Here is a 25,991-nt window from a genome sequence, read left to right as displayed (position 1 = left end):
TTAGGTGTTGAGCAGAGAGTTGAATGTACTAACTTGCCTGTCATTATCTAATGCAGAGCTAGCAGAGGGTTATGAAGGAAAGAGAAGCAGCAGCAAATTATCTTGGCTTAGTATTTGAAGTGTTGAGCTCCAAATGAGATGTTGGTGCCTGACTGAGTGCATGTATAGTATGTTATTCCATGGAATACAATATTATTACAGGTACAGAAGCAGCTCATGATGCCCCGTAAAGCTTTTCTTTCCCAGAAAGAAAAGCAGGCTCGTGCCAGGGAAAGGGATATGTTAAAAAAGAGGAGGAGGCGACAAGACTATCTCAAAAGAAGCGTGGAGCCGCAGAGAAATACAGAAACAATAAAATGGCACAGGGATGATGAGAAGAGGAGAGAAAATGAGCAAGTTAAGGACAAAGATATCAAGAAGCGGTGGAGACAGGATGAGAGAGAACGACGAAGGAATGTGGACGCTATGAATTGGCGCAGGGAAGATGAGAAGAGGGAAAATGAGCGAGGTAAGGACCAAGACGCCAAGAACCAGCAAAGAAAGGATGAGGAGGAGAGGGGAAAAGAACGACCAAAGGATGGACCTTTTCAAGCAGCAGAGGGATGATGAGGGGGAGAGGGAAAAGGATAGAGTAAGAACAGTTCTATTTTTATAAGCGTGTGCAGAAATAACAGAAAATGTGTGTCATTTAATTACAAATGTATAAGAAATGGGCTTTCATGAATTACAGTTCTTGCAGAGCTAATTATGCACTTACAAGATCAATCTGAATATAAATGCATACAGACTCAAAGTCACAATGGGATAGCAAAGGCTGGGTTTACACATTGCTCTTAAAATTGTCTGTTTTGCACACATGCTCACACCTAATACTTTCTTGAACAATGTCGTTGGCAATACTGTGTGTCAGTTCACCAAGAAGTTCAGATTTTCTCTGTCTTTATAATATGAATAAATGACAGCATTAGGAAGGAAAGGGTCAACCAAATGTGTTTATGGGAAAAGGTAAAACAGTGAATTTCTTCATAATGTGCCCAAGAGATTGTCATATTGCATCCCCAGTTTTTATTCCAAGAGAAGTTTTATATAGAAGTGTTAATTTCAGAGTGCTTTAAGAATTACTCAGTTCAAGAAATGTGTTTTTCAGTGTGGTTAGATTTCAAAAAATCTGTAAAATTGACAAACAGGAGATGTTTACATAAAAGTAGATAGACCCATTTTAAAACTGCATTTTTATTAAATTTTATATAGGACTTCTTTTATCTGGAGTTACAAAATGTTTTGCAACAGCCATAAAACCTGAGCTGTAGGCTTATGAACTGGCAAGAGATTTATACTGGGCAACAGTCTAGTTCTTTGGAGTACTCAGACTTTCATCAGCTGGAAATCTAAACCAATTTAGAAATTGGAGCCCTTGGAGTAAAAAGGATGGTGCCCCTGTCAAACAGGATGGCAGTTTGCTCCAATCTTTACAGCTGGGATGTTGCAGCCCTTGTTCTTGAAGATTGAGCTTCTTTGCCTGCAGGGTATTTGCAATAAACATTGGAGGAAGGGATTGTCACACTTAATCATGGTGAAATAGTGCCTCTTCTAAACAGTAGTAAACCTCTTCTAGACAGTAGTAGACTTTGGTATCTGGAAATCAGAAACTGATTCAATTGTCTTCATCTTTTTATTTTTCTGTATTTAACATTTCATTTAGGACTAAAGAACTACACTAAATTTTTAACTCCACAAAGGTGGTTTGGCATTCCTGTTTTGAGTAATCAGTTGGGATGAAGCAACCTGGAAGAGCATAGCCACAATAACAAATAGCGTTGTATATAAGACTACTAGCTCCTATGTGGCTGGGTATTTCTGATTTTTTTTTTATTATTCTGCAAAAGCAAAATGTTCAGCCTATGGCATGTGCATAAAGCATGTTTTTCCAGTGCTGATTGTTCCAAATAATTCCCCCCCCCCCCAAAAAAAAAAAAAAAAAAAAAAAAAAAAAAGACTGAAATTTTTAGAGGCAAGGGCGAAGGGTAAATGTTGCTTATTTGAAGTAACTTTATGTATTGTACTGTGAAGGAAGAATGCTTTTATTAAATGAGTTACCAGCTTTCCATCCCTGTGTTCTTGTCAGTATAAGGATTTCGTTACAACCCTGGGAACCATTAGCTTGTAAAATAGAGTATCACTGTGACTTGATAAATACATATCAAGAAAAAATATACTTGCTTTCAGGAGTCTGTCTTTACTCTGTCACTTCTTTTTTTCTCTAATTTTCAGTCACTTGCTAAGAAGTTTTTGTCTTGTAGTTGTCTTTTATGATTGTGCATTCAAACTGATCTCTTCTCAGCTCTTTGAACTTAGCAAAGGAACTTGGAACTGTGTTCATAAAATTCCCAAGGGAAGTAAATGGAATAGCCATATAATGGTATTAGAGGAAGGACTGGGAAGTTACTACTTGTGTTGACATCATATGCGTTGTGGGTGTTTTGATTGTTCTTCAATCCATTGGCTTGATTTCCCCCCAAAGGACAGTTACTTTGGAAAAATCAGTGGCCAGTTTAGCATTAGGATGTTTAACCTATGCATTCATGTTTGAGATGCCTAAATAAAAATAAAATGTGTTAGGGACCAGTTTTTGTTCATAGTTTTGGGGGATTTCACAATTTTTTGAAGTGCTGTTTCACAGTGATGCTTCTTAAGCTGTGCTGAGTGAAGACACATTCTTCAATGAAGAATGTTTAGGGCCATAGATTTAGCTCATCTGCAATTCTGTGCTTGCTGGAAATAATAGTTTTCAGTTATGCATAAAAAGATAACTAGTTTAGTTCACTTGTGCTGTCTGGTTCCTCTATGCAGCAAGATTTTTCTCCAGATTATTTCTTTAGATCACTAAGCTATTTCTGGATGAAAACTACAATTTTACTAAACAGTACTGTGGCATTAGTAATTTATTATGCTTTTTGCTTGTTAGAACTGTAGTGAAGCTCAATCATCAAAGAAGTGCATTAGGCACTTTGAATAATGACCAAAACTAAAAAATTATGTGAAGGATTTGGATTATTGAAGATTTTAGTTGAGAGAAAGGCTGTTTCCTTTTAGAACTGATGCATCTTTTCCAGAATCAGAGAAGTAGTGTTACCTTGGAGGTGTTTTGAACCTATATACTAGAAGATTCTCATTTTCCTTGCTCTAGGTAAGGTTGGCAGAGCTAACATGTTACCTGATAATATTAAAGGTAGGAGGCTGCAAGGCAGTTCTCAAGCAGAGGTCCTAAATACAAAAAAATGGAGACTTAAGTTTTTAGTTACACTAAAATAGAAACAAGTTTTTGAGTTTAAAGACAAGTGGAAACTGCTGCTTATTTTCCTTTTTTACCTCTGAGAATCTGACTGATAATACTTTTTGGTGTCATCACCTCCAGTGTCTTCTTTCCTTTCTCTCCTGTTTGCATAACTTTCCGCAAGGTCATAGCTCTCGAGTTGTGAATACAACGTATTGTGTATGAGATCAGTGCTTCCCTCATGAGGGAGGACTGTTTGCACTGAAAAGAATATATAGCCTAAGAAAATGTTAACTGTTGCAATACAGAACTCTAGGAGAGGCATGCAGTATTGTACTTACATCAGCTAATTTTCTGAGTAATTGCACAGTATCCTTTTGAATCAGTTTTTCAGGTGTTTCCAGTCCCTTGGTAACTGAAACTTTAAAGGACTGAACTGTGTGGCTATATTAATCTGAATCCTAAGCTGAAGTGCTTTAAGCTATACAGTGAGGATAATTTAGTTTTATTAAACACAAAGTGGTTTACAAAACACTCAAAATGTAACATAGCAGGGGGACGTGTCAGATTTGACATTCTGGATGTCTAAAATAGTAACTGCAGTTGTTTTCATCTGGAATTTAAAGTACTAGTAAGAGTAACAAGTTGGTGAAGACATAATTTGGAGTTGAAAAAGTGAGCCTAGATGCTAAAATCTGTAAAGAAAAGATATGTTGAAGAACTTGGCATTGGCTAAAACTCTCTGTGACTATCCTGTCATTAATCTGTGTGCTAGACTGTTTTCTTTCCACTTTTTTGTCGTGTCATAAAAATGACTGGTCTTGATCTTCTGTATTTTGGATATTTGTGCTGTTAAGGTGCTAAACTAAGCAGAAATCTTTCCTAGAAATGGATTTTTTTCCTCTTGTTCCCTTAGGTTGTTTTTTTTTTCCTGAATATTGTTCACAATAGTGCTTCAGAGAGTATTTCAAGGGGTTGCACGATTTTTTCTCCTACTGTGTTTTTTGTTCCCTGACTGTGGCTAACAACCTCATAGAATTGAGAGAAAAACCTCTTTGCTGTGAAGCAATAGCAGCCTTAGAGAGATCCCTTTTCTATTATTATTATTATAGCCTTGAATCCAAGCTCTTTGCTTAAAAAAAAAAAAAAAAAAAAAAAAAAAAAAAAAAGCCTTTAATTTTGACAGAATGAGGCACAATGTTGTTGCTTCTTCTGACCTGCAGTTTTAGTTGCTCTCTTAAAACTTGGTCATAATTGCTATTTAAATCAGCCTATATTATGTTCTTGCCCATTTTCATTTCAGGATGTGTTTCTGTTGAGTGGACTGAACTGCTGGTTCGTGCAAACTTCTCATATTTTAGAAGTTGTTTTAGTAAATTTGCATCTGAATTTGAGGTTGTAAGATATACACACCAGAACTGCAATTGAGAAGAAATTCTTTCCTCCTAGGCCTTCTTTCCTGGGAATTCAGAACCTGTTAAAAGCCCAACAATAGTGCTTCAGAGCACCATGTACATACTTTAAGTTTTGTTGCGAGACTCCTGAACTCAGTTGACCTTCTCTAGGAGTGCTGCAGACTTATTTTAAGTCTGTTAACAGTTAGTTGTTCCTCCACCTAGCTAGCAAATAACTATAGGCTTAACGACCTGAAAACGCTTCCACACCTTTCCCTCTGTAGTTGTTTTTTTTAAATGCACTTCAGGCTAGGCAGACTGTTTTCTATCTCCAGCTGGTCTTTTGGATCAAGATGCTGCTCTTTTATTTTGAGAATTCTTCATTCAGGCCTTTTTTTTTGTGTGCTCTACCTAGGAAACTTTACTTTTTGTTCATGCTTTGCACAGTGGCTATTACCTGTAGCAGTGGAATAGGACTGCATGAAGTTGAACTGAAATACAGAGCAAAAGAAGATTCCAAATATTTCTTAAACAGTTATTTTGCTTATTTTACAGTTACTTTTTACTAGTACAGTTGGATCTCTTTGTGTGAAAACACACTAAAGATGAGAGAGATCTTGTTATTAAGTCAGTCCATCTAATTTTTCAGAATTTCGCAGAACTAAGTTGGTTAGTAATTCATTTTCTTAAGCACTTGAAGGTGCTACCTAGATATTTTTAGTAAGGACATCATCAGTCCTTAAATTCTTTCCACACAGCTTCTCAATGTAGACTATGTATTTCAGTTTATGAACAAGGACTTACCAATGTATTTGTAGGTGGGACCCAAGTCTAGAATTAGGAAAGAGAGTTGACAAACTGAATTCTGTTTTTGAATTACGAACCTAGAAATCAGTGGTTGACCAACAGATAGCTCTCATTGTTCCAGATGCTTAAGGATGATAAATATATATATATATTCAGGTTTTGGTGAACATGCATGTGATCACCTTGACTTCTTTGTGATTGTGTGTACAGAAGACCATTCCTTCACAAAGAATCACTGCTATACCGTAGTAAATGTCTAAGGCTTGTTATGCAGTAATAAATAGGATAGAGTAGAAATATGCAGGAAAATTAAAAAAAAAAGTTACGCTGTGGTTACAATAAAACAGAATACATGAAGATGCAGGGTGTCCCGTTAGCTAGACTGTTGAGTGGAATTGATAGATAAGTAGTGGCATAATCTCAGAATAACTCAGTTCCTCCTTTTCTTAAAAACAATTGCAGCTCCCTCTGAGATCTGAAAGTAGCTTTCAAAGGAAAATTCTGTACTGAGCCTGTAATATTAGGTAAGCAGTACTTATCCATCAGGGATCGGTAACTGATAGATGTGTGAAGCTTGGCTGCTTGTGTCCTTTACTTGTCTTCCCTGAAGTGCAGAGTATGTAAGACTGCCCACTTTTGGCATTTCATTAGAAAAATGGAAGAAACAGGATTAAAAAAAACAGCGTTATTTTACAGAAGCATCAGATGTGAGGATTTGTGACCCTTTGTAATTGGCATCTTCCCCTGTTGGGAATGCTGGAGTGGTAGTTTCAGTGCTAGATTAAAACCCAAGCAAGTTTTGCTGGTACTGAATGCTGCAATCTCTACTAGTATTTACTGTTAAAATAATTATTTGAATCTAAGGTTTGGCGCTGTAAGAAGCCCTGGCAGTGAAACAGACATGTTCCAGGTGTCTTCTCTTAAACATCAGCTCTTGGTCTGATAAAAGATACCTTGTTTCAGAAATAACATTGGCTAAACCAATGATTTGTGGGTCTTCCTAATCCTAGCTGTTTTAAGGTGTACACTTCAAGGGTGTGCCAGCAGGATGCTGTATTTCGGTTAAAATTTGAGGTACCTGGGTTGAAGAGAATGAAGATGGTAAAAGCTATTTTTGTAGTCACAGACGTTTATAATATCAAGCTGTATCTGGCTTTCTACTAACTACGATTAATTTTTTTTTTTAAGATTTGTTAAGTTGGATTCTGCTATCAAGCAGAATTTGCAAAGGTTGATCCTCCAAGTGAAATAGTTTCCACACTTGTTCAAATGATGTGTGTCCTACAAATTCATTTTTGTAAGGAACTAGTTTTGGACTCAGTTTTCCAGATGTGAAAATCTAATTAAATTCTATATCTGATCTGTTATGATAGAAGATCTTAAATACTGTCTTTTAGAGTTGCCTGTGAGGTGGGGGGAAGGGCAGAGGCAATAAGATGGTGCAGATACAATCAAGATCTTGTTTCCAGGCAGCCCTAACTAACTTGTTTTCTTTATCACTTAGTGGTTTTACATCATGGTATATTTTGCATGTCCAGGTATATTGGACGTATTAATTCAGAGGAAGTATTTAGTGGTTAGTGGTGTTTTGCCTTGAAATAAGCTATTTGTTAGTAAGTATTATTTTGAAAATTGTAGCTGACTTGCATATTTGTGAGTTCTTGTTCTCCCTAGTTAAATACTGAAGTTGCAGAGAATATAAGCTTGTTGGAAGCTTTAAAATAGAATGTTCTTGTGCACTAATGTTTTTACAGTTCATAATAAGAACTTGGATTAACACGTGATAAAATTACAAGGATTTTATCTCCCTGCATTTGAAATTCACTTGAATATGTTTGCTCATATCCTGGCCACATCCAGCTATGTTCCTTGATACAATTTTTGATGAAAATTGACCATATAGCTAGTTATGAAGAAGCTACCAAAAGCACAGATATGTGAACCAAAGCAATATGATGAGTGATGCTTATTCAAGTGTCTTTAGAGAAATTAGTGAAGCCATGGTTAACTTTGCTACATTCATATTTTTTCACTCTTGGTCTATGGACTGCAGCAACAAGAGCTTTTAATAAATGGATGTTCTTGAGTTTAAACAAAGCATATGATTACACTGTGCTTTGAAAGCAAACCTGTATTGTTTTATTTTGACTAGTGTTCAGAGCCATGCTTCCTGATTCTGTTTTGGGAAGTGAGGGAATAGAATATTAAAGCAGAATGTTTCTTTCACAAATCCAATCTATGCACTCCTGCCAGAGATGGTGGTGTCAGAATGGTATGTCTAGCCATACTTCATTAATGATGTGTGGTATTTTTTTTTCCTATTAATGCAGTTTTAGTATCACAAAGGTCAGACCTGTTTTAAATCAAGTCATGAAAAAAAAGTGACAGTGGGCTCAGCCTTGAAAGCTATTTCATATTGACTAGCCTAAGGAAAGAAACTGCAAGTTAGAGTTACTTTTTCATTTTTAAATGTTAAGATTCATTTATTACTTCAACCAAAGATAAAAATCAGAGAAAATGCTGGAAATTGCAAGTAGGACACAGCCTTACTAAACCATTTGTTTTAAGCAATAGACTAGTTAAAGGTGAAATGCTTAGGCAACAGCTTTTTTTTCCTCCTATTGTTAGTTTTTATCATCTTCCAAAGTAATTTGATACTAGCACTCCTCAAAATGGGGATTGCTGATTCTCAGCCTGGTTATTAAATATTTTCAATTAACTAGTCATGTTTTTAATGTAATATAGAATTAAATTTTGAACTATATTAGCCATTGTTTTTACAACTGAAGCAAAATTGCAAACAATAGTTTTCACTTCAGGAGACTTTAGTTCTATTTGTTGAAGTAACTAAACTAATTGTAATGTTGCCCTGAAATATGTAAACATACATACATGCTCTCTGTGGTATTAATTTTTATTAATACAGCAGTTTCTCAACACATATTCTTGCTTGTCAGGTAAATAGCCACTGCTATTTTCAAAAACTTCCTCATTGTTTCTGTGCTTGTAATTTGTCATAAATGGTATTATTTTATTTTACTTCATCCAATAACATGTATACTACAGTAGAAATAACAAGACATAGCCTCTGCCCAGAGGTGCTCACATATTGGAACCACAGGGCGGGGCAAAAAGTGGGGAGAACTTGGCACATCTGTAAATATTCATCAAAGCCTAATACACACTACGGAGATGCAAGATTTTATGTATGTTTAACTTTAAAGTGTTGTTATTAACCTCTCTTCAATGTATGACTGTAAAAATAGGTCTTAGATGAGATGAGAAATGGATCTTAATGAGATGAGAAAGAGGAAAGGGACATGTGGATAAGTATGGAACTTACTCAGAAAAACTTAATAAAAGAACCAACCATCAGCTTGGATGCAGATTATGATAAAAATAATTGGTTTGCTAAAATCAGCTTTCAAATAACAGTAAGTTAGAAACTCAGATTCAAACCTTATTTCCCAATCCTTTATCAAGATGAAGAAATATACACTGGGCAGGAGTGAGTAGTATTCTGAAAGGCTGACAAGAATCAGTCTAGTTCTGTGAATGATCACATTCACTCTTGCACGGGGAGGGAGAATGTCTTAGGAACAGGGTTTTTTGTTTGTTTTAATTTCAGATGACGTATCTGATTATAAAAGTACAGATGGAAAGAGAGTGTGTAGTGTACTGCCTTCTCTGAGATGGCAAAAATGGCCTGTACAAATGCTATTTGTAGCTTGATTAGAGTTTGTATCTCCAGTATGATGAATGAAAGTGATTTTGCCTGTAAAGTGTTTTGCCAGAAAGCTAATCCTTTTTATTTGTAAAGTGCTTTGATTTTCCCTAAAATGAAAGGAAGATTCAGAACACAGTTACTTCCCATAGGAACTTAATTATAAATTTGCTTCTGTTTCATTGAAACTATAGAGGAATGTTAGCTGAAACACCTCTATGGTTATATAAATTAATGTACTTGAATTTTGTTTTGTATGTCAAGAAATCAAGATGTCTGTGGTTATTCTAAGTTCTTCAACAAATATTACTTGTAGGAAATTAACACACAACATTGAAATACTTATTTTCTGGCCTATGTTCTTTGAAAACTACCAGTGGTAACTTTGCAGGAAGTCTCTAAGTAACTTCATCAATTGCAGAAACTATAACTGAGTAATTCTGAGATCTTTGAGATTTATAGACAAGATATGCTAAACTTTCTTTGTTCTGTTAACTACTTTTGCCTCTAGTAATCAACCAGTGGCCAGGTTGATACAAGTACTAAAATATTTAATAATCAGAGTAGCTTTAGTACTTCTGAAAGTTTCCTGTAGATCTTTAAATAAACTCCCATCTCATTTCCTCTTAATTTCTAATTTATAATTGTGCTACAAATCTTAACACTTAACGATCATCTTTCTGCTTTTGGGAGCTATTCCTGAATTCACTGAATTTGCAGGTGTTGGTGCTTAGCAACCCCTGCTAGCGGCACTATTTGTAAATTGTGAAATTGATCCAAGTGCTCTGTGTTAGCACCATTACATGCAGAACTTCTTAGTGTTTATTCCTGAAGATAAACACTGGTAATGGTGGGACTCAGGGAGTAGGTAACTTGTTAGTGACTATCTTAAACCTTTGTACGAGTATGAAACTTGGAAAGGCCACTTTGTAAACATTAAGTCATGTACTTTACGGAGTATGTATGATGGTGCTTTGTTCTTTGATCAGAGATGCACTCAGTTACTGTAGTCACAACCTACTTCCTTTGTACTTCTGAGAAAAATTTTTAGTAAGCCCCTTCTACTTTAAGGAAAAAAAATTCTAACTAAACTATTTAATGGTTGTAAACCTCCATTAATCTTTCTACATTATGGAATTGGGTGCTTGAGAGTGTTAAGGTTTCCTTTAAGCATTATCAATGCTTTAAACTACTGTCCACTTTTAGTTGATGTAGGTAGTGTTGGCCCTACAAAGGATTAATTAATTGATAAGAATCAAATCTTATTTTTCAAGCAAAGCATCATTTTTGAATTGACACACTGCAATATTAATGGCCAGAAATGCAGCATTTTATCCTCTGAGGTGATATTTTTTATGCAACAGACCATGAAAGTCCAGTAACAAGATGCAGCTCTGATACTTGCTATTTAAGAAGCTGCTTCTCCTTTTCTTTAGGAAAAACGTACCTTTTTGTTTCTAGCTCCATTTTCTTCTCACTCCCAAAATAACTTGTTTTGTCAAATATTTTTATGTTTCTGTCATTTTGCACCATCCAGAAGTTTGAGTGACATTGCCGATGGTTGTGTAGCTGGGCAAGTACCTACTGTAATGATAGCAGCATGAAGATGGAGAGATCCTGTATACACAAAAATAGGAAGGCTAGTTACTGTTAGCATTTGGAAGGAATCTTAGTCCTAGCGATAAAAGCTGAATTTGGGAATCCACGTACTCTTAAAAATTTAGACTTTCTCTTAGTTGGAGAGCCTCAGTCAATTACAGAGAGTGTAACTGGAATTAATTACCTACACGTGGAGAACTGAAAGGGAAGGGTTTATCATGTTAACTGAAAAAAACCTATCTACACTCGTAAGAGTTGTTAAGCCATCTCTTGTTTTTTTTTTTTCCAATGCTTTTTATCCTTGACGAGCACTAAGCAAGCTGTCAAGCTACATTTTAAGAAAAGAAGCATGTATGTTGAACAGTATCTTTCCTGGTATCTGTAGCTTGTTAGCCATTCAGTCATTTAAAACTATAAATCTAGGAGATGGAGGAAACTGTTAATTTCATTTCCCTGCCTCACTTTTCTCACTCCAAGGCATTCTTAAATAACAGTCCTGTTTCAGTATTTTATTCTGAGGACCTCCCATGGCATCTAAGTTGGCTTAACCAGTCTGTTGCTGTGCTATTCAGGATAGGGATGAAAAACAAAATGGGGAAAACTCTAACATAGGATATTAAAAGGTATCATAGCATATCTTAATTAAATAAAATCTTAATATTCTACGATTAAGATTTCTAGGTGACTGTAGCTGAATACAAGAAGCATCTTTCTTGCTGAAGAGATGCTGTTAAATTATTGAAAGACTGACACAAACCTTGACTCTTAACTCACCAATTTGCAAATCAGCTGGAATCTAAATGCACAAAAATAACTCTAAAGTATTTCAGTATAGGAGGTAAATTTCATGTAAATGTAAACACATTCTTAAAAAGTTATTTCCAAGTGGGGCTGATGACTTGCAATAGTTATGTCACGTTTTAAGTGTTCCTTTAAAAGTTTGGCAACATCTAGCTTCATGGCCCACCTCATTTAAGAACAGACAGAAAATGTCTGTTGCTTTCTTAGTTAATGGTACAGCGCTGGTATTCAGTAATGTGGGTAAAATGAGAGAGAAAGCTACTAATAATCAAAATGCAGCTCTTCATGAGACAAAAACATATTTGACATAAACTTTTTCTCTTACTTTCTTTTTCAATAGAAACTATGTTCCAACTTCCTGTCAACAACCTTGGCAGTTTAAGAAAGGCCCGGAAAACTGTGAAAAAAATACTTAGTGACATTGGTTTGGAATACTGTAAAGAACATATAGAAGTAAGTATGACACTTACCAAGTATTTCAGTTAAACTGCTTCAAGATTAGTAGGACTATGAGGTCTTTTTTGATTTTTTTAAAAGCTGTTTTATGAAATGTTAAATATTTACTGTAAATTCTAAAGACTGTTTCTAGAATTCCTTGTATCTTGTTCTCATACCTTATTTCTTTGTTCTAATCAGTCTCTGAGAAGGATTCTGGGATTCTACTTGAGCTTTATTGTTCAGTCATTACTACAGCTACTACTAGTAGGGATGTGTGCTACCTCTGCATTGCTTTTCAAGTCCTACACAAAGTAGAATTTAACGAAAAATTTTAGTTAGCATGTACTTGCAAGCACTTTATAAAGATTTAGTGGAGATGAGATGAACTTCAACCTATAGATGACTGGCTTGACATACATTGAAGATGGGTTGGTTTTTTGCCTATGTTGGATTCCTAAAAATTAATTCACTAACAGAACACTTACGAAGGCAGCATGAACTAGGTGTGGTAGAGGATGTGGTCATTCTCTGTCCTTGCAGGACAGAAGATGATTCTTAAGTTTTAATGAAGAGTTTTGTCAGTGCTGAACAGTAGGTCATCAAGTTGAAGAATCACTTCTGTTCTGCAGAATTTGGTTCCTAGAAGGGAAGAATATCTGTGCTACTCTCCTCTAGACAAACTCTGTACCTGTCATCCCAGAAATGGAGTTTTCTCTCTGAAATTTCTATATTGTCAACTTTACAGTCTGTAACTCTTTAGAGTACCCAACAAATTATAACTTACTAGCTTTGTGTTTTTCCATTAGTGCTCTTCAAAGAGCATTTTAAGTTAAATGCTCCAAAACAAAAAGATACCTGACCTTCAGGTTTGGAGAATTTGTGGAACAAATGTAGTTTTTAAGGATAAAATTTTGAATAGGGATAACGTTACTTTTAAGCACTCATTTCAGTGGATGTACTACTTTTGAGTTCTTATGCTGCTGATATATATGCCAAAGACTAAATGAAATGTACATCATATTTTTTTAACCGAAATTGGACTACTTAGACGACATCTTAGTCAAAAATCTTCTAAAACCTCTATCTGAATACGTCTAAAATTTTTTTAATCAAACTTTGTAGTGAAGCACCTCTGTGATGTTAAATGTTGAGCAGCAACCAGATAATACTCTTTTAATGACTGCTTCTGAAAAGGAGGCAGGTATGTAATTATGGGTTTGGGTTAATCAGGAGGATGTGTTTTGGAAGATTTTTCTTCTGGTGTTTTGTGACGTTGTTTGCAATTTTCCACCTACAAAGACTGCATCTTAAAAACTTTGCTTGAATTAATGATCTCTACTACTTGCCAGCAGCACTTGAGAACGTGGATGCTTATGAGAGTTACTTAAGGGAGCAGTTTGTCTTTGGTTTTGATTCTTTGTACTCTTTTCCCATCTTTCTCTTCTCCAGGATTTTAAGCAGTTTGAACCTAATGACTTTTATTTGAAAAACACTACATGGGAAGATGTAGGATTGTGGGACCCATCGCTTACAAAAAATCAGGTTGGTAATAGTTCATGTTGACAAATCAGATGCTGAAGATAGTTCATATTAAATGGTATATCTCAAATATGCCAGTAGCATTTCCTGTCGTTTTATCAGTTTATCAGCAGTCTGTAGTTTAAGTGACAATGAAAAGCTGTTTTTATTTAAAAAGTAGTAATATTGATCTTTATTGATTGCCAAATATTGGAGTACTGATGGTTCAAGAAACTTTACGTATCCTTTGACAACTGTGTAGTAGCAGTCCATCTGTTTTCTTGCTCAGCACAATTTCACCATCCTTCACCATTCAAAAGAACAATTTTAAAGTTTCCTCATAATGTTTTTACCTTCCCCTAAATCCATTTCATCATCTGTTTTTGTATCTCAGCAAAATGTTAACTCATTTCTAACTGCTGCTTTCTCCACTGTTGTAGCTCTGTTAGCTGTCTGTCACATCAGAGGATTCTCATAATCTAGCTGTGTCTGCAACTACTCAGTTCAGGCATATGCATTTATACACAGCAGAACGAAGTGACACAGGAAGCCTTGTTTCTTAGATGATTCCAAGCCAGTTAAAAAGCTCAAGAGATTTGAATTAAGCTAGAAATGTAGGGAGGGAATGATGCTGTAATAGAGATTTCTCCAACTTTGCTGATTAAACATATTTAAGGCAACTTGCATGGTCTGAATAGCCTCTACTGAAGGTACAGTATAAAGTAATACCACCACCAATGAAACAGTGAGAATGCAAAAACTCCCTCTGTAAAATAAGGCCTTTTTCAGCATCTGAAAGATCAGGTATTGCTTGTTACAGGAAATGGGGAGCTATGATGGATGGCTAGCATGGTGTTTGTCTAAAAAGTTCCTTTATTACTTTGTTTCGTAAAACACACTGATTTTGTCCTTTCTTTTTCTTAGTTCTTTCTGGAATAAAAATTCTAATATAAAAGGGCACAGCTTTTGTTTAGTTTGTTCTATTGTATCTTGTCTCCAGCCTACCAGATAGATCTGAGGCTTCAGACAGTAGGCAGAAGCATAAATGCTTACTTATGCAGAGGGAGAGTGCAATCTAGTTACTTTAAATGATCCCTATGTAACCTGATGCACAAGACTTGTTTGACACACACAATGAAATGTTCGTAACTGCTTTAATTTCATGTTTTATCTTATCTGAAATACCACATTGCTTGTGGCTATCTCTAAAGCCAGTGCACAATGTAATTCTAGTTTCCGTTTTAACAGTAGACAAGAATTAAATCAGCAACATCTTAAAGCTACCAAAGATCGGGGAGCAGGGAAAGTGTGCAAGGATTGAATTTTCAGATACCTCTTTTTCTGACCCAAGATTTTTTTTTTTTTTAATGGGATTGTGCTTTCATCAGGAAGAAAAGGGTTTTTATGAATCTAGTACATAACTTGGTAGGCTTAACTCCATTTGTACACCAGTATAAAACAAGTTTTGAAGAGCATCTTTTATCTTAAAGTTTATAATAGACTATGACACTGAAATAGTTGAAAGGTGTATGTCTGTCTTGTATATATGCATATTTGGCAGGTTTTGATAGGAAGCAAGTCATGTCTCTTGGACAATATATTCCAACAGTCATGCTTGTCTTTTCCCCAGAAGTGAGATTTGATGAACTTTTTCAGCTCACCTGAGAATGCAGTTTCTATTGACTGATATGGAGAAAGATGCTTATGGTTTAGTCTTGCATGCTGGGTTTATGTTTAAACTCTGAGGGACTTCTAAATTGCCACATATTATTTCACGTGGTTGTTCAGACAGTTAACTTCTAAAGCCAAAAGTTGCAGAGAAGTTATTAAAAGTTTTGAGGCTGCTGCAGTGGGTTTTAAGACTAATTTAGATATGTAACTGTTTAGAGAAGATCATGGATATTTTTCTTAACTGCTCTTCAATATTTAGTTTTTGCTTTGTTCTTTGTTTTAAGGACTATCGGACAAAGCCCTTTTGCTGCAGTGCATGTCCATTTTCCTCGAAGTTCTTTTCTGCCTACAAAAGCCACTTCCGGAATGTTCATAGTGAAGACTTTGAAAATAGGATTCTTCTTAATTGTCCTTACTGTACTTTCAATGCGGACAAAAAGACTTTGGAAACGCACATTAAAATATTTCATGCTCCAAATGCCAATACACCGAGTGGAGGCATCAGCACTTTTAAAGATAAAAACAAACATGATAGCCTTAAACCTAAGCAGGCTGACAGTGTAGAACAAGCTGTTTATTACTGTAAGAAGTGCACTTACCGAGATCCTCTGTATGAAATAGTTAGAAAGCACATTTACAGGGAACATTTTCAGCATGTTGCTGCTCCTTATGTAGCAAAGGGAGGTGAAAAGTCACTCAATGGTGCAGTTCCATTAAGTTCCAGTACCCGTGAGGAGGGTAGTATTCACTGCAAGCGATGCCTTTTTATGCCGAAATCGTATGAAGCTTTAGTACAGCACGTTATTGAAGACCATGAACGTATAGGATATCAGGTAACAGCAATGATAGGTCACACTAATGTAGTAGTTCCAAGATCTAAACCTTTGATGCTAATAGCTCCAAAACCACAGGATAAAAAGCCTATGGGACTCCCTCAGAGGATGGGTCCTCTTTCCCCTGGAAGCGTTCGATCTCTTTCATCACAGCAGATGATGAATAGACTCACTATACCAAAGCCTACATTAAATTCTGCAGGAGTGAATATGATGTCAAATGTTCACCTACAACAAAATAATTATGGGGTCAAATCAGTACCACCAAGTTATGTTGGTCAGCCAGGGGGAAGGCTGAACTTGAGTGGCAACGCGCCAGTTTCTATTCCACAACAATCCCAAACAATGAAACAGTTTTCAAGTGGAAATGGAAGGCCTTATACTCTTGGAGGGGAACAGAGATCACAGGCCTCAGCAAGATACTCTCTTCAGTCTGCCAATTCATCTTCTCTTTCATCTGCTCAGTTGAAACAAACATCGTTATCTCAGTCACAGGCAGCTTCAAGAGTATTAGGTCAGTCTGGCTCAAAATCTCCTGTAGCTGCTACAGGTCCTTCTGCAGTCAATACATCGTCCACACAAAAATGGAAGATCTGTACAATCTGTAACGAGCTGTTTCCTGAAAATGTGTATAGTGTCCACTTTGAAAAGGAACACAAGGCTGAAAAGGTGCCTGCAGTAGCTAATTATATAATGAAAATACACAATTTTACTAGCAAATGTCTATACTGTAATCGCTATTTACCTACTGACACATTGCTTAATCATATGTTAATACATGGTCTGTCTTGTCCGTATTGCCGTTCAACCTTCAATGATGTTGAAAAGATGGCTGCTCACATGCGGATGGTTCATGTTGATGAAGAAATGGGACCTAAAACTGATTCTACTCTGACCTTTGATTTGACATTGCAGCAGGGTAGCCACACAAATATACATCTTCTTGTAACCACCTACAACCTGAGAGATGCTCCTGCTGAATCTGTAGCTTATCATGCTCAGAATACTCCCCCAGTTCCTCCGAAACCACAGCCAAAAATCCAGGAGAAGTCTGATGTACCTATAAAAAGTTCTCCACAAGCCGCGGTTCCCTACAAAAAAGATGTGGGTAAAACTCTCTGTCCTCTGTGCTTTTCAATCCTAAAAGGACCCATCTCTGATGCACTCGCACATCATTTAAGGGAGAGACATCAAGTTATTCAAACAGTTCATCCAGTTGAGAAAAAGCTAACTTACAAATGTATTCATTGCCTTGGTGTATATACTAGTAACATGACTGCCTCAACTATAACACTGCACCTTGTACACTGCAGAGGTGTTGGGAAGACTCAAAATGGCCAAGACAAAGGTAATTCATCATCTCGGCTAAATCAGTCTCCAGCTATAGCACCTGTAAAACGTACTTATGAACACATGGAATTCTCACTGATGAAGAAAAGAAAAATGGATGATGATGACTCCCCCTCTGCCTTTGAGGAGAAGCCTGAAGAACCTGTAGTTTTAGCTTTGGACCCCAAGGGTCATGAAGATGATTCCTATGAAGCTAGGAAAACGTTTCTTACAAAATATTTTAATAAGCAACCATATCCCAGTAGGAGAGAAATTGAAAAGCTGGCTGCCAGTTTGTGGCTATGGAAATCTGATATTGCTTCTCATTTTAGCAACAAAAGGAAGAAATGTGTTAGAGATTGTGAAAAATACAAACCTGGTGTGCTGCTTGGTTTCAACATGAAAGAACTAAACAAAGTTAAACATGAGATGGATTTTGATGCTGAATGGCTGTTTGAAAACCACGATGAAAAGAATTCCAGAGTCAACGTTAGTAAAACTATTGATAAAAAAATAAACATAGAGAAAGACAACGAAAGTTCCTCAGACAGCTATGAGAACATAGAAGAGGAATACAATGAAAGCAGTAGTCCATTTGGTCAACAAATTTCTGATAGTGGTGGGAAAACCTCTTCTGATAGTATAGTTGAGAACCCCGAGGACAGCATATCCAAGGAGACTGGGGAGGAAAATACTTTGCAGTCTCCAGAGAAGAGTGATCAAAAACAAGAGGAAAGTTCTAAATATGAAGAGATCATTTCTGCTGAAGAACCAACAAAACTAGTAGGTGATGTTTCGGACAGTGAAGGTGATCAGGATGATCAAGATGATGCTGTTGAATGGAAGGATGGAGCTTCACAATCGGAAAGTGGGCCTGGTTCTCAGCAGGTTTCTGATTATGAAGATAATACATCGGAAGTAAAACCAGATGTGTGGACAGATGAATCCTCCCAAAGTGAAGATGCTGGCAGCAGTAAACCCCCTGTAGAAACAAAAGGGGGTGGATCTGAAAGTGATGAAGAACAGTCAAAGTGGAAGAATCGTTCCTATGGAAAAGTAGAAGAGTTTTGGTCTAAGGACCAGTCACAATGGAAAAATGCATCAGAGATTGAGGAGAGCTTGTCAAATCAGCAGATGGAATGGCAGAATAGCACAATTGACAGTGAGGATGGAGATCAGTTTGACAGTGTGACTGACGGAGTAGCAGAACCAATGCATAGCAGCTTAACTGGTGTGGAGCTGAGTAGCCAGCAAGCATAAGCTGCAGAATTCAGAACTGGCAGTAATATGATCCAATCTACAACTATCTAAACACTTTTATTTCAATATGACTGCAAAGCTTAAATTCTAACTGGTACTGCCTCTTAAGTGCTAGGTCATGGCAAGCAGTGGTTGTGGCCACTATTCCAGTGGTTATTTAAGTATGCTGTTGGCTAATCTTGCTTGAGAATATCTGCTGGGATGAGCACAGTAACTTAATGTGAAAACAGATAAGCTGGTGGCTCTAGAATGCACACAAAGAAAAGCAGAAGTTTATTTTATCTGCATTTTCAACATTTATTTCACTCTTGTACATGTTCAGTTGTATGTCTTTTTAAACATTATCCTTTTTCACATGGTAGTATAGGGCCAACATATGAGCTACCAGTTCAACGTGTATAGTAGACTATGGGGAAATTGATTTTTTTCATGTATCATTCTGAATAGTTGAAATGTATATTTGTACAGTCTTTTAGACCTATTCCAGTGAAGCTTATGAAATTGTTCTTGTGTACCCATCATAGATTTGTTTCTCTTTTTTAGTGTTGCCCTGCTGTGTAATAAATGCTGTATCTAGTTTACCTAGCAAAAGCTTGAAACTGCTATAGTATGAATTTTGACAAACTTAGTTTTTGCACATAACCTTGTACAATCTCAAAACAGAGGCCAGCAACATAAAAAAATATATCTGGACTCTATTGTATTATAGAATTTTCTTGTTCTGAATATCCTTGACATTACAACTGATGAAAAATGTATTTCAGAGCCATTTTCTGAAATCTTTTAAGCTAAAAAAGAAAAATCACATGCAAGAAACAAGTTTGCAGCTACTAATTTTGACACCTTTTAGATCTGTATAAAAGTGTATTGTGTTGAAGCAGCACACTGAAACAAAAGTGCTGTGTTTTGGATATTTAGTTTTATCTTTAGTTAACACCAACAAGGTGTTGTATTCATTTATACCATCTAATATATGACACACTGTTGTAGTATGTATAATTTTGTGATCTTTATTTCCCTTTGTATTCTTCATTTAAGCATCTAAATAAATTGCTGTATTGTGCTTAATGTAAACATTTGCTTTATTACATGCAAGTACCACATTCTTGTTTGTTAAATCCTGCTTTGCTATATTGACTCCTTTTTTTGGCAATGATCCACATCTCTCCTGGAGTGTGTACATGTAGTATTTCTTACTGGATGGAAGGACAGGAAATACTCTACAAAACTACCTTAAGCTGGGTTTAGTGTTCTAGAACACTAGTTTATAAATAGAATTGCAGAGACTTGCCAGTTCTGTATCCTGGAGAAACAGAAAGCCTATGAATGTTACTTGCATTTTTTTATCTCTTTATACTGTTATCAACGAAGATCACTTTTATAGATTAAATGATCTAGAACTATATGTCCCTCAGCAGTGTTAAGAGTAAATAAAGAAAGAGTGAAGGCATTTGAATACTTTTAAAAATGTAAGATCATGCCTTGTACAGCTATGGATTTTTTTCCTTTGGCTTTGCTTTGTAGAATAAGTATGTACAATTAGTATGTTAAAACTTGTGATTGGTTTGGTCAAACCAGTCCTGCACTGGAGCAGGTGCATAGTACAATGATCAGTTACATAAGTAAATCTCAGTGAGGTTTTGCTTAAGAGAATCTAAATGTGATGAGAACAAAACCATCCTTAATTACAGCAACAAGTTTGATTTAAGTAGATGTCTAGTAACATATGAGTAATTTAGATCTTGTTAAATTTCAGAATTGATCTGTGGAATTTCTGATAGTGTTGGAAGAAACAGTTATATTCTTAAATGTTCTAAACAGTAGAACCATTTGACAGGTATCTTGGGAAAACATGTATGCGTCTCCACAGCAGACTTGGGTAGGGGTGAAGTACACTTTCCACTAATACAGTGGACAAGCTACAATATAAGCCAAAGACCAGAATATCTGTATGCTGTTATGTTCTGCAACTAACATGCGCTGCTGGCACTCTTTGGAATGAACAGTCCTATTTTTTTGTTGAACTAACCATTTGGGTGAAGTAATAATTGAAAGCAGTTACCTTCAGCAAAAGATAGTTTAGATTTGTCTTCTCATCTTGCTTTCCCTCTTCACATGGGGATGTGTACTTTAGTTCTGCTTTTTTAACTGAGGGACGAGGGGAGTAGATCTTGGACTGGGTCCCAATTTCAAAGTGAGCATTAGAAGTTAAGTGTTTAAGAACAATACAGAAAAGATGCTGTTGACATTTCCATCAGCAAGAGTTCCTTGTGCTTCTCTGGTGGAACAGAAAACTTGGGCCTCAGATCTCATTTTGTTAGTAGGCATTTTGAACTATTTCATGGAAAGTAACTTCAAGTCAAGTGAGAGTTTCTTAGCTATCATTTGTAGATGTCAGCTGGGTGAGACTTTTTTCACACCAAAGTTAGCCACTGGAAATCCTAGAAAAGAGTGGGGGTTTTTTTTGGTTTTTTTTTTTTTTTTTGCTAAGAGAACTTGCTTGTATCTTTTTCTATGTGGGCTGCTCTGTTTCACAGTGGCTTACTGTCTGAACACATGCTACACTTACTTTAAAATTCCTGTTTTGTGTCATTTCATCTAGGCTTTAAGACATTTTTAAAATAAGGTTTAATTTTCTCCAAGCCATTTGTGCCTTCAGTTTTGTACTGAAGATAGCTCTCTTTACTGGCAATACAATAAATGTTACCAACTTATTTAATTAGTTAAAAGGTATCTGTCTATAAATCTGCATCATATTTATCTCAGTGCTGGGCAAAGTTACTTCAATATTAGGGAACTATGAGCTGAATTTAATTCTACTCTTCTAACTCTTCAGTTTCATGGAAATTTGAGCTTATCTCTGCTCCTGTTTGTAGTCAGTGAAGAGTAAGACTGAAATATGAACTGTTTAGATAGTTTTTTATGGTAAATAAAGTATTTCTATGATGGGAAATGCCATTTTATGTGATGATTAATTTAAAAGTCTTACACAAAAATGGCCCTGCTTAACAGGAATATCAGAAAGGACTGGGGACAGAGGCAGGGGTAGGGATTAAGTGTTACCACAAACTTTATAGTATTTGAGAAATGTTGCTCTGAATTTTAGGCTAGACAAGAATTCCTTTCTAGATTTGAGGCTAACCACACATTTCCTCTTTGTGACTTCCTCAAAAACAAGAAAGAGGTAAATGGCCCCATAAAACTGGAGAATGGGTAAAACCAGTCTGTGTAATCTTACCGTGCCATTATAATTATACGAGATGGAAGTTGCCCACTTTTACATATATTACTGAAGTTCTGTAGCAGAACTCTAGTAACACTGCTTGCACAGCAGCCAACTGAAGCTGAAAAATAAATTCTGCTTTGTTCAGTGGGAGACAGAAAATGCCTCTCCAGGCTGTGTCCAGCACAACAGAGCAGAAAGATTATTAACTTAAAACTAAGGAATTTGATTCAGTTTACCTGAATTGAAGCAAGGCCAAGTGTTTTCCATCTTAAACAATGCTACCTGAAATCTAAAGGTTCAACAGGTGAGAATGAAGATATTACCATACACTTTGGTTTTAGACATAAGCCAGTTTTCTATAACAAAGAGCTGGCATGACCCATATTTGAATTTTGACCTGAAACAGCTCATATTGGCAAGGACAGCCTGAGATTTTAGGAGCACTGCATTTTATATGACCCTTGTACTCTTATTTCTGTTGGTTTTCATATGGGCTTGTAATAACTGTAATTTTTAATTTGCTTTTATGAGCTGACCTTCTTTTAGTATACTTTCTTGTCTTTCTTTCCCTTCCCCCTCACTCCATGAAGCATAGTTACAGCCTGCAAGCTTTCATCCAAACCAAACAGTTAGCTACTTTCCAGCAGGGAGAGACAGCTTTTGCTAAATTCCTAGTTTTCAAACAGATGCATCGTCTACTAACGCCACACACGACCTCAGCATTTTCGTTTAGGTACTGTGAATTAACCCATTATCTAAATCAGAAATTAGAATCAATGAAAAACTTCCACAAGATATTCTACAAATAACCTGTATTCAAGTTTAATTGTACTGAAAGTTCAAGTGACATTTAATGCTGCCATATCTGCTCAGCTACAACATTTCTGTAGCAAGAATTTGCTAATTAACACCTGACTCTAACTTCTATTTCTAAGGCAAAACAGATACCTGAATACTCACACTACTTTTTATAGAAACTTTCTACCATCCTTTTTACCAAAAAAGGCAGTAGACTGTAAATATCCACTAACATTGTTACAAATTTCCTTTTCTGTAGTATGTATATTTTAAACATTATTATGGCAAAACTTAAACCAAGCTATTTCTATTTTAATTGGACAAAAAAAAAACAGATTTAAGAAGCAGAGTATGTGTACTGCCTCTTTTTTTTTTTTTTTTTTTTTGTTAATAAAGAACCTTCTTTTTTTTTAATAAACAGTTTGGTATAGTAAGAGTATTTTGTCCCTTTCATAATTAATTTGCCTCTCTCTAATACCTTCTCATTTGTAATAATCCATTACAATAAACTGCATTGCAGGGGCAGAGACAGTGGCTAGGTCTGTCCTTTATGCTTTGTATTTTAATTTGCCTTTATCTTTCATCATCAGTCTCACTAATAAATATGAAAAGGTTGAGTTAATTCACTTCTGCATCAGAAAAGCATTTGTCTCCATGGTTACTCAAAGCCATGTAGCTTTACTTTCACCGTAAGCTTGCATCTTTCTACAGAATTTGCATTGGGTCCTCCATCTTGAGTTTTTCCATGGGTATTTTTGTAACAAGGACCTTTGTTTCTCCATATTGTACTATATGCGAAGCTGATCGTTTGAAACATTGCATTTCAGAAGTGATCCACTGTCTTGACAAATACATCTTACTGTTGTCCTAGAGAGATTTTCTGTATATAAAGACAACATCTTCTAAATTAAAGATACAACATCTCTTCCTAATGTTCCTTATTCAAACAATCCTGCCCTTTCTGTTTCCCCTAGACCTGTTTCACAATTTAATAAAAAGTGGGAACACGAACTATGCTACTTCTTGGTTCTGGTGAAGTAACATCTGCATTAAAAAACTGCACCTCCAAAGGTCTGTATCAGCTTTGCAGAAAGTTTATTTATACCATTCAAGTTACCTAACACAACAGCTTTTAAACCCCTATTCCTGTTTTGAAGAAGAATGCTGGAAGCTTCAGCCATGTGCAGTTTATTGAATTTCAAAACTGACACTGATCTGATGTTCAGTTATAAAACATTTGTGAAGTATTAATACATTACATGACAGTTTTAACATGCTATACTAACAGCACTCTTCAACCTTCTGATCACTGTAGGTATAAGAAGATTCTTAAAGCGTGAAGGTAAAGTGAGTTCCTGTACATTTTCTTCACTGATTTACTAGATTTATGGAGCAAAGTAGGGTGATCAAATCACAGAATAGATGTTCTGGTCTGCACACATACCCACATTTTAAGCTTCCCTTAAAGATGCTAACCACAGATCTGAAATGTAACAGTTGTTTCTTTCAAATTTTAAAGTATAAATGGTAGGAACAAACTCAGGCAGCCTTTCCTAGAAAGCTATCGGTAATCAAATATTAATGGTTTTGATACTTTGTACCTACATAGTTTATAGGAAAAAAGTCTTCCCTTCTGTAGAGTACAGGCAGATCATACCAGTGTGCTGCTGATGGATGATGTCTCTGAAACAAAGCAGGAGAAAAAATAATCTTACTGTTAAAGAACAGGAAATAATACATCAAATTTTTCATTCTGTGCACTAAATGAGGCAGACTATGTGGAAGATGAAATGGCTAGATTAAACCTTTGGTAGCTTGCAGGCATGTCAATCAAAAAAAATGAAGAGCAGTGGGAGTCTAATGCCAGCCATTCATCCCACCACAAAGGTGTAAGGTTAGAAACTGTGCTTGAATTCAAAACTACTATTTCCTGTGTTCTGGCAAAAGATATGATAGGCTCCAAATGGAAATGCATTTTGACATGTTTTCAAATCATATATCCTAACATCCTCCTCCTATAATGTTAAAATGTTGTTTTAAGTTGCAATTCTAAAAAAAATCTGCTTTATGCTTTGGTTTATAACACAACACTGTCCACTACCAGAAAGTTGGAGTTTATCCTTTTTTGTTATTATTTACTTTCTGATTTTTTTGATGAGTGGGTTCCCCACTTACTCTGCCTCAGGATATGCTGCTTGAGTTCATACTCTGTGTCCTAGAATGGATATTTAACCACAAACTGTGGTAACATACAATTATTACATAGTTTATGGCACACAAGTAATAGCACAATAGCACATGCAAGACATGGGGAAGTTACTTTCTCAAAACACTAGCTTTAGCATATTTGTTCTTTTACTCTAGCCAAATACATTTTTTTCCAGCATCTTTCTTTGAAAACATGCTATTCTAAAACAGGTAAGAGCATCTGGAGCTGAAATAGTAAAATTACAAAGTTATCATCTTGATTTTTTTTTTAATTCCCTCTTTTGCAGTATATAATTTCCAAATACTTGGGAATATATAATGCTATGAAAAGGAGAAATAGCAAATTAACCTTAGTAGATTTTTTTTTTTTTAAGGACAACAAGATAACAAGGGTGAAAACAAAGTTTTACTCTGAAATATGGGTGATGTTGAGTGCCCAAGTCAGAATTTTAATTAGGATTAATTTTAAAGCCATTAGGAAAGCATGAGAAGAAAAGACTGAATGTAACCTGACCCAGTGTTGAAGTAAGGGAGTTCAGCCCGTACCTCACACTATTCTCTAGAATGTCAACTTGAGAAAAGAGTTTTTAAGAAGTGTTAAGTCCTAGTTAAGTAGTAACGCATGACAGTGTTCATACGAAGTGCAGTTACAACAGGCTATATACCCTTGCTGAATCTGACAGAGAAAGATACAATAGAACACCACAATAACTGCCCTGAAGACTTGCAGTGTTCATCTAGCATAGCAATGGTATCTATTTATTCACTTATATATATATATATATATATATATATATAAAAGTGATCACGTACATCTGCACGTGCACTCCACTGTGTATATGAGACATCTGTGAAAAAAAGCAGCATCTAGAACAGAAGTTACTTTCAAATGTAAGTTACTGGCTTTGTAAACAATTCTGAAAATATGAAGCTGTTTGCTTTCACACCCGATTCTATAGATTTTATAGTCATTTTAGCTGGATTGATATTGATCAGTTAAAAATGGAGCAAAACACCAGGGAAATCAGTTTTAAAACACAGAAAAGAATGCAAATTAGTTAGGAACACTACAGGAAAAGATAGAAAGAATTTTGGTTTTGTTTTTAGGGTT

The 25,991-nt window shown here is 35.8% G+C and overlaps 1 protein-coding gene and 1 long non-coding RNA gene across 11 annotated transcripts in view; one reads left to right on the top strand and one right to left on the bottom strand.

Annotated features, from left to right (window-relative positions):
* Positions 1-19,710, top strand: part of ADNP (activity dependent neuroprotector homeobox) — a 32,626-nt gene extending 12,916 nt beyond the window's left edge. For all 8 annotated transcript variants that reach the window (XM_062588994.1, XM_062588990.1, XM_062588989.1 and 5 more), the window contains 4 exons: positions 202-508; positions 11,940-12,052; positions 13,487-13,579; positions 15,511-19,710. In XM_062588994.1, coding sequence (XP_062444978.1) covers positions 202-508; positions 11,940-12,052; positions 13,487-13,579; positions 15,511-18,648 — 3,651 coding nt within the window. In that variant the 3' untranslated portion in view covers positions 18,649-19,710. The remainder of the gene's footprint in view (positions 1-201; positions 509-11,939; positions 12,053-13,486; positions 13,580-15,510) is intronic.
* A 4,134-nt stretch (positions 19,711-23,844) lies between these two features.
* LOC134147913 (uncharacterized) overlaps positions 23,845-25,991 on the bottom strand; it is a 46,234-nt gene continuing 44,087 nt past the window's right edge. For all 3 annotated transcript variants that reach the window (XR_009960102.1, XR_009960103.1, XR_009960104.1), the window contains one exon: positions 23,845-24,355. This is a non-coding gene — a long non-coding RNA (uncharacterized LOC134147913). The remainder of the gene's footprint in view (positions 24,356-25,991) is intronic.

Source organism: Rhea pennata, chromosome 16 (assembly GCF_028389875.1).
Source record: "Rhea pennata isolate bPtePen1 chromosome 16, bPtePen1.pri, whole genome shotgun sequence".
Lineage (NCBI taxonomy): Eukaryota > Metazoa > Chordata > Aves > Rheiformes > Rheidae > Rhea > Rhea pennata.
Note: the sequence above shows the minus strand (reverse complement) of the source record. Positions and strands in the feature narration are given on the sequence as shown.